This window comes from Camelina sativa, chromosome 5 (genome assembly GCF_000633955.1).
Source record: "Camelina sativa cultivar DH55 chromosome 5, Cs, whole genome shotgun sequence".
Taxonomy (NCBI): Eukaryota; Viridiplantae; Streptophyta; class Magnoliopsida; order Brassicales; family Brassicaceae; genus Camelina; species Camelina sativa.
Window position 1 is genome coordinate 15342680 of NC_025689.1, and position 8336 is coordinate 15351015.

Genomic DNA, 8336 nt, shown 5'->3' on the forward strand with positions numbered 1-8336 from the left:
AAAATGACAACTATATTAAAACAGAGGGAGTATTTCATTATTATAGGAGTCACATAAACATTATGAGAGTTATAGATATGAAATCATTACATATTAATATATTTTCTTATATATGTAATATTTCTATAAATACTATTATTAATCATTCATTGTATTAATATGAATATTATGAAAGTTACGAAAATGAGAGTTAATTAGTACAACATATGAGATTGATGAGACATAATCGAAAAGTTAACAAAAAATGTCTCAGGTGTATAAAAATGCATTATTTTGAATTAATAACTAAAATTGTCTACTTTTTAAAATATATATTCAAAAATTATATATTATAAATATAGATCTTTGAACGGGCATCTTAGCTAATCAAATCATAAAATTAAATATATATTCACTTCTCTCTTTATACAGAAATATGTACAGTTATCTCTTTATCAAAAAAATATATTCAATTCTCATTTAGTTATTTAGATATTATATATTAAAATATACTTTAGTTTAGTTTGAATGGATTGAAAATAAAATAAATAATGTAATATCAAGATCATGTGAATTATTTATATTAATGCCTGGAAATAAAATAGCCAATTATTACTCGACATTATCCTATACAACCCAAATATATATATTATAATCTTATATCCTTAAACAATTTAATCATCAAATTATTTGTTAAGCGAAAATTTTATTATGTAAATTCAATTTAATAAATTTGTTACACTAAAAATTAAAAGAAACAAAATGATACTTGTGAAAGAAGAGAACATCAAATGACAATCTTTTGAAGCTTTCCAAAAGAAAACTTTATTTTATTATTAGATGATATAATATAGTAAGATTTCTATCAACTCTTACTCTAAGAATCTGGCGTCCAACATCATTATATATTAAAATTCTTTAAAATCAAATACACATGACATTATTTATTTATTTTATAAATATTTTTAAATAATTGCATAAATCAGCAAAAAATGAACAATAGAAAAAATAATTTACATTTTTGGAAAAAATATTCAAGACTTAGTAAGACAATATGTCTTCTAAAGTTAAGAACTTTCCAAAAACGGATGATCCGAAGAACGATACTATTGTTACTGGTGTTTTGTTGTTCGCTGGAGATTGAATCGAGGATATAATAGAAAGTAAATGTTTTTGTTTTCACAATAGTCTGAAAGAGGATGTGTTTGTATGGTAATAGGTTGTTTTTAGAAAACTAAACTTTATAAAATGTTTGAGCCTTTAAGAAGGAGAAGGGATTGAAATCCAATATTAATGACCATAAATTCGCAAGTGTTTCAAAATAATAAGTTAAAAATGAGAAGTAATATAAACAAAAATGAAAATTGAGGAAAATAGTAGGTATAAGGCAATGCATAAAATGATGGTATTATTTCAAATCAAAACATAACTGATTATGTTCATAATTAATTCTGAAATTCCTATTATGAAAAACTTCTTAATTTTATGTAATTCAAAAATAACATAACGTTTGAAATAATAAGTGCGAATCGAACAAAATAATTATAGAATTAGATCAAAACTATCTCATAATCTTACATAATTTTCTAGAAAGTAAGCTCAAAATTTTAATTTTATATAAACAATGTTTAAAAAATTTAAACTAATTTACTTAAATAATACCTACCCACCATCTTACTTAAATTTGATTATGTTTGTGCCTGTAAAAATTATATAAGATTCAAACACAGAAATTAAACCCAAGAATTCAAACCTATAAATTTAATTAAATGTTAGTATATAGTTCCAAGATGAAACCAACCACAGACTGATATAAGGGTGGTTTTAGATTCTTAGAGCAAGGCCAACGCACATCTCAATACGAGTGTCTCTTAATAAAAAATAATAATTAAAAATTAAAAAGTTGAGCAAAAAGATAGACACGAGGTCTCGGAGCAGACCCAGCCAGACACTCTTCTAACCCTCTCTAGCTTAGGTGTCATGTTCTGATTGATTTGATTTAAAAACACAAATAACTAATAAAATTAAATAATACAATTGTATTAAAATATTATTAAAATAAATTTGAGATCCCACTTTTAAAGGATCACCCGATGGGTTTGCTCTTAGGGGTTGCATATGTTTCTGATTAAAGAAGAAATAAAATACATATGGTTTTTTTGTTTTGTTTTATGGGCATGTAGTTAATTAGGTCTAAACTATAGTTAATTAAGTCCAAACAAAAAAATAGAGGTGTCAGAAATATAGGAAGCCAAGTGTCATCCCCTTAGCAAAAGTTGAGAAAAACCTTCTGATATTATATAAGATTAGTAAATAATTAGTCATTTAACCGGTTGCAATAATCTAACTATCTAGAAGGAAAACAAAAAAAGTCAAAGTGGAGATCAAAAAGGCTAACCAGTTGCTTGAATGGTAACCAGCAATTATTGCCACTTCGGCTAAAGCATGTCTCCATCTCCTAATGTTCTCTTTTGTTTTACCCTTGCAAGTTTTTCTGAAGACTTGTCCAAAATTTCCGGTTTGCTTCTTTACATCAGTTGGATGCACTTTATAGAAAATGGTCATCACCGTTTGACCCAACTCTTTGCTACAATTCATAATCTCCACCAATTCATTAAGGCACCATGTCGAAGAAGCGTAATTTTCCGAGAGCAAGACGATCAGGATTCTTGATCCTCTAATAGCTTTTTCGAGTTCTGGACGGATCGATTTGCTTCTCTCAATATCATTATCATTGAATATGTCGATTCCCTTTGCTTTGAACTCCTTGATAACGTGACTGAGAAAGTCTTTGCGAACATCTGCTCCGTGGAAGCTCGGGAAGACATCGTGTACCCAACTACGAGACGAAGGATCAAGAGCCATGTCATGAATATGATCTTTAAGTCTTTTTAGAAACCAATCTGCATAATGAAATTAGAGAAGGAGATAGCAATGTCAATGTGAGACGCCTAACAACGTTGTGGGGGTGAAGTCAACCAAAGAAAAAGTCTTTTAGACAACAACAATAAAACTCTATTACTAAATTAGAGAGTGGTTGATCCATCAATTAAGTACTTTTTCGGTTTTATTTTATAGGATGTTTTAAACATTTTATTTTGTTTCATAATAATACAAACATTTATAAATCGCTTTACGCTAATCTAGACTTGGTCAATAAGGTATTTAATGGAAGTCCAACATAAAAATGGTTAAGCAATGAGGAATTCACCTCTATTATTTTGTTTTGTTTTTGTAACACTAAATAACATTATTGAAAACCGAAATATTTTAACAAACCAATACTAATCAGAATACACAAAACCAAAATATCATACAAACCAAAACTAATATGAAAACACAAAACCGGTATCAGAGAAATGGAAGAAACACAACTAAAGGAAACCTAATCAAATTTTCATATTTTCCTGTTTTCACTTGGTGGTACTAAGTACTAAGACTATCCTCATTGGTGGTAATAACCCCTAATCTAACATATATTTTTTTAAGGATTCTAAACTTCAAAAGAAAAGGCTAATCTAAAAATAATACAACATTCAATTTGAAATTGGAAGATATTTATTTATAATGAAAATTTAAATTAATGAACGAAAACAAAATTCATACTTTACCACATATTACATTTACATATACTAGATTTTTTTTATTTTTCTTTACTTTGAATACTGTTAATTAATCTTATTATATAAAGTTGGGTTTTGAAAGTTAGCCATTAACAAGATTTTGACATGCGTTAAATTATCAATTTCAGATATTGACATGTGTAAAAGTTAATATTTAATAGAAGAACTATGATTACAATAAAAATAAATTATTTTGTTTTAAAAAATATTAATAATGTAAAAAGATAATTATCAAAAATTACAGATTTTATATAAAAAAATACAAAAGTTTTTAAATAATAATAAGGAGATTATATATATATATATATATATATATATTTCATAAAATTCGAAATTACAATATTATTTATTTATTTTAATTTTAAATTATTAATTATACAAAAAAAGATTAAGGATAATATACAGTTAATTATTAATTCTAAAATTTTGTAAATACTCACTTTTATATAAACATATATCGTCTCATAATTAAATAATTTACTCAAAAACACTGCTTTCAACTTTATTTAATTAGAAATTGTTTTGAATGTGAAAGTAATTTTTTCTTATTCTTTTAAACAAAAATTTGCTCCTACTTTCTCTTTTTTCAGTTGTGAATCGGTAAGATTAATATGTTAACCCAAGAAAAATATTAATAAATGCATCTTCTTTTCCTAATACTATATTTTAAAATTTATTGTAGTATTTTTAGATTTTTTTATTTAGTTTATATTTTCATCTTTGAATTATTTAAGATTCATATATTTGTTGTAAGATTCATAGATTTATTTTGTTTTGATTTCTCAACCTTGATTGGTTGGTCATAAACCTTTTTTTTTGCAAACATAATTGTTACCATTATTCATTCAATCCCAAAGGGAGATAACGAGTAGAAGCTCCTCAACCTAATGGATGGATAAAATAGGCTAATCAAACACAAACTTATAACAAACATAGATAGATAGATTGGAAAAAACATAAATCGTTGTTGATAGATTCATATGAGCTCAAAGACTGTGACATCCTGATTTGCGGAAAAGGTATAAAAGAATTGATTTGGCCACATATTTCACCAAAATGCACTTATTTTTTTGGTCAAGGATCCTGAGAGAATTTTATGATTGGTGACCTTCCTGGAAGTGATTATCGGAACTGTGCGAGTGAGGACAAAACACAGGAAAAGGTCATTTGTAGATTTGTAGGGTCGGTAAACAAGTTTTTAAAGCCTCTTAGACGTAACAAACCGGCCATCAAATATGGGTGGGTCCATGGGCCGAGAAAGATATAGGGCCCACTTAGGAAGGTGGGCCTATGGACTGAGAGTGGACACGGGCTCACTAAGCAAGGTGGCGGTTGAGGCGTTACAGAGACAGAGCTACATCATGGTGTGTCAAAGACACTTCCACAAATATATTGGGAAATTTAACATTAGTTACTATCAAAAGATTTTGTGACGTTAAATTTTTTTTTTTTTCATTAGTTGTCGGAGCAAGCCATTTTGAGATAGCAAAAAAACGTGAACATTTTCTCTCTACAGAGGAGGAGGGCAGAGCCAAGGTTCTTTTTATAGTGGAGAAGGTTGCAAACAAGGTTATCTTCCCTAGGGAAGAAGGTGGAGGAGGTTGGACGCTATGTTATCTCTCCAAAGGAGGAAGGTGGAGCCAAGGTTTTCTCTATGGTGGAGGAGGTTAGACGCAAGGTTCTCTCTATAAGGCGGAGCTGAGGTTTTCTCTATAGTGGTCATAAATTATTGTGATAATACATAACTGATTAGTATATTATGTAATATATTTTTTATTCAAAATATTTTTGGAGCCAACAATTTTTGTAATTAAAAAACTATGTAGAACTGAAAGTAAAATAGTTGGCTTAATGTTTTCATATATAGGTGGTGATAAAGAATATATTAGTAACATAGAATATATTTAGGTTTTTAAAAGTACACTTTTAATAGTACACATACATAAAATATTTGTAAATGGATATAAATCCGTGTATTATAACAAAAATAAAATTTATAAATAACTTACAACAAATTTTAATATATTTTTGTTAAATTTAATTTAATTTATAAAACTTTAAATCAGGTCCTCATCTAGTTTATTATAAACCAAAAAAAAAAAAAAATCCTGAAAATCAAACCGAAACAGACCATGAATTAAACACTATTAACAATGTCTAACCAACAAAATATCATTTTCATAATTTTATTTGATACTCAACAAAGAGTTGTTTGTTGAACCGCAAATGAATAATTCGAAAACACAAAAAATTTTGTTCGTTATCTTGAAAAGCAAATGCAATTCGCAACGACAATACGGAGACCTCAATCTCTGGAAATATTCAAACCCAATCATCGTATTTATTGCTTTAGCGCTTCTTCATCATCCTCTCGTTTACATAGTGCACGCAATGTGTTCGACAAAAGTCCTGACCGAGATCGGGAGAGTTATACGAGTTTGCTTTTTGGGTTTTCTCGCGACGGGCGAACTCAGGAAGCAACTAAACTCTTTTTGAATATTCATCGTTTGGGAATGGAGATGGACTGCTCAACCTTTTCCTCTGTTATAAAAGTTTCTGCTACTCTGTGTGATGAGCTTTTTGGTAGACAGTTGCATTGTCAGTGTGTAAAGTTTGGGTTTTTAGATGATGTGAGCGTGGGAACATCGCTGGTTGATACATATATGAAAGGAAGTAACTTTAAAGATGGAAGGAATGTTTTTTATGAAATGAAAGAGAGAAATGTTGTTACTTGGACTACATTGATAAGTGGGTATGCTCGGAACTCGATGAGTGAGGAAGTTTTGACATTGTTTATGAGAATGCAAGGCGAAGGAACTCAGCCGAACTCGTTTACTTACGCAGCTGCTCTTGGAGTTTTGGCTGAGGAAGGAGTGGGTGGGAGGGGAACTCAGGTACACACAGTTGTTGTAAAGAATGGTTTAGATAAAACGATTCCGGTGTCTAATTCTCTGATTAATCTGTATCTCAAGTGTGGGAATGTTAGAAAAGCTAGAGTTTTGTTTGATAAAACAGAAGTTAAGAGTGTGGTTACTTGGAATAGTATGATTTCAGGATATGCATCAAATGGGCTTGATTTAGAAGCGTTGGGAATGTTTTACTCTATGAGGCTTAATCATGTGCGGTTATCTGAATCTAGCTTTGCTTCCATTATTAAGCTGTGTGCTAACCTCAAAGAACTGAGATTCACAGAGCAGCTCCATTGCAGTGTTGTGAAATACGGGTTTGTGTTTGATCAAAATGTAAGGACGGCTCTAATGGTGGCTTATAGTAAATGTATGGCGATGGTTGATGCTCTTAGGTTGTTCAAAGAGACAGGATCCCTCGGGAATGTTGTGACATGGACAGCGATGATTAGTGGTTTTTTGCAGAATGATGGGAAAGAGGAAGCAGTGGATTTATTTTCGGAAATGAAGAGGAAAGGTGTTAGGCCGAACGAATTCACTTATTCTGTCATTCTCACAGCTCTTCCTGTAATTTCTCCATCAGAGGTCCACGCACAAGTTGTAAAGACTAACTACGAGAGGTCTTCAACCGTTGGAACCGCTCTTTTAGATGCTTATGTGAAGTTAGGTAAAGTAGATGAGGCTGCAAAAGTTTTTAGTGGTATTGATGATAAAGACATTGTGGCTTGGTCAGCGATGCTTGCAGGATATGCTCAGACCGGAGAGACGGAGGCAGCTATTAAGATGTTTAGTAAGCTCACAAAGGGAGGGGTGAAACCGAATGAGTTTACATTCTCTAGCATCCTTAACGTGTGTGNGTTAAGCTGTGTGCTAACTTAAAAGAACTGAAATTCACAGAGCAGCTCCATTGCAGTGTTGTAAAATACGGGTTTGTGTTTGATCAAAATATAAGGACGGCTCTAATGGTGGCTTATAGTAAATGTATGGCGATGGTTGATGCTCTTAGGCTGTTCAAAGAGACAGGATCCCTCGGGAATGTTGTTTCATGGACAGCGATGATTAGTGGTTTCTTGCAGAATGATGGGAAAGAGGAAGCAGTGGATTTATTTTCGGAAATGAAGAGGAAAGGTGTTAGGCCGAACGAATTCACTTATTCTGTCATTCTCACAGCTCTTCCTGTAATTTCTCCATCAGAGGTCCACGCACAAGTTGTAAAGACTAACTACGAGAGGTCTTCAACCGTTGGAACCGCTCTTTTAGATGCTTATGTGAAGTTAGGTAAAGTAGATGAGGCTGCAAAAGTTTTTAGTGGTATTGATGATAAAGACATTGTGGCTTGGTCAGCGATGCTTGCAGGATATGCTCAGACCGGAGAGACGGAGGCAGCTATTAAGATGTTTAGTAAGCTCACAAAGGGAGGGGTGAAACCGAATGAGTTTACATTCTCTAGCATCCTTAACGTGTGTGCGGCTACTACCGCGTCTATGGGACAGGGAAAGCAGTTCCACGGGTTTGCTATAAAATCAAGACTCGATAGCTCTCTGTGTGTTAGTAGTGCTCTTTTAACCATGTATGCAAAGAAAGGCAACATTGAGAGTGCGGAAGAAGTTTTTAAGAGGCAGAGAGAGAGAGATCTAGTATCATGGAATTCGATGATCTCTGGGTATGCACAACACGGGCAAGCTATGAAGGCTCTCGAAGTTTTCAAGGAAATGAAGAAGAGAAAGGTGAAAATGGATAGCGTGACATTCGTCGGAGTATTTACCGCTTGTACACATGCGGGGTTAGTAGAAGAAGGCGAAAAGTATTACGATATAATGGTGAGAGA

General features: G+C 31.6%; 3 protein-coding genes across 3 annotated transcripts in view; 2 read left to right on the top strand and 1 right to left on the bottom strand.

The window, feature by feature from the left end:
* The window catches only part of LOC104786968 (disease resistance protein TAO1-like), a 7640-nt gene extending 4596 nt beyond the window's left edge, over window positions 1–3044 (bottom strand). Inside the window, exon 1 of the mRNA XM_010512451.1 lies at window positions 2378–3044. Within this exon, the coding sequence (XP_010510753.1) occupies window positions 2378–2844 (467 nt within the window). The 5' untranslated portion in view covers window positions 2845–3044. The remainder of the gene's footprint in view (window positions 1–2377) is intronic.
* LOC104786971 (pentatricopeptide repeat-containing protein At2g27610) lies at window positions 5798–7387 on the top strand. Its single transcript, XM_019245293.1, has one exon. It carries the CDS (start codon window positions 5879–5881, stop codon window positions 7385–7387), a length of 1509 nt encoding a protein of 502 aa, XP_019100838.1. The 5' UTR covers window positions 5798–5878.
* LOC109132859 (pentatricopeptide repeat-containing protein At2g27610-like) lies at window positions 7492–8326 on the top strand. Its single transcript, XM_019245294.1, has 2 exons — window positions 7492–8235; window positions 8300–8326. The coding sequence occupies exons 1-2, from the start codon at window positions 7492–7494 to the stop codon at window positions 8324–8326; spliced, it is 771 nt and encodes a 256-aa protein (XP_019100839.1).

Excerpts from the sequence above, each read along its gene's own strand:
- LOC109132859 (XM_019245294.1), top strand. The coding sequence starts at position 7,492 with ATGGCGATGGTTGATGCTCTTAGGCTGTTCAAAGAGACAGGATCCCTC. Across the intron at positions 8,236-8,299 it reads AGGAAATGAAGAAGAGAAAG|AAGAAGGCGAAAAGTATTAC; the intron begins GTGAAAATGGAT and ends CGGGGTTAGTAG.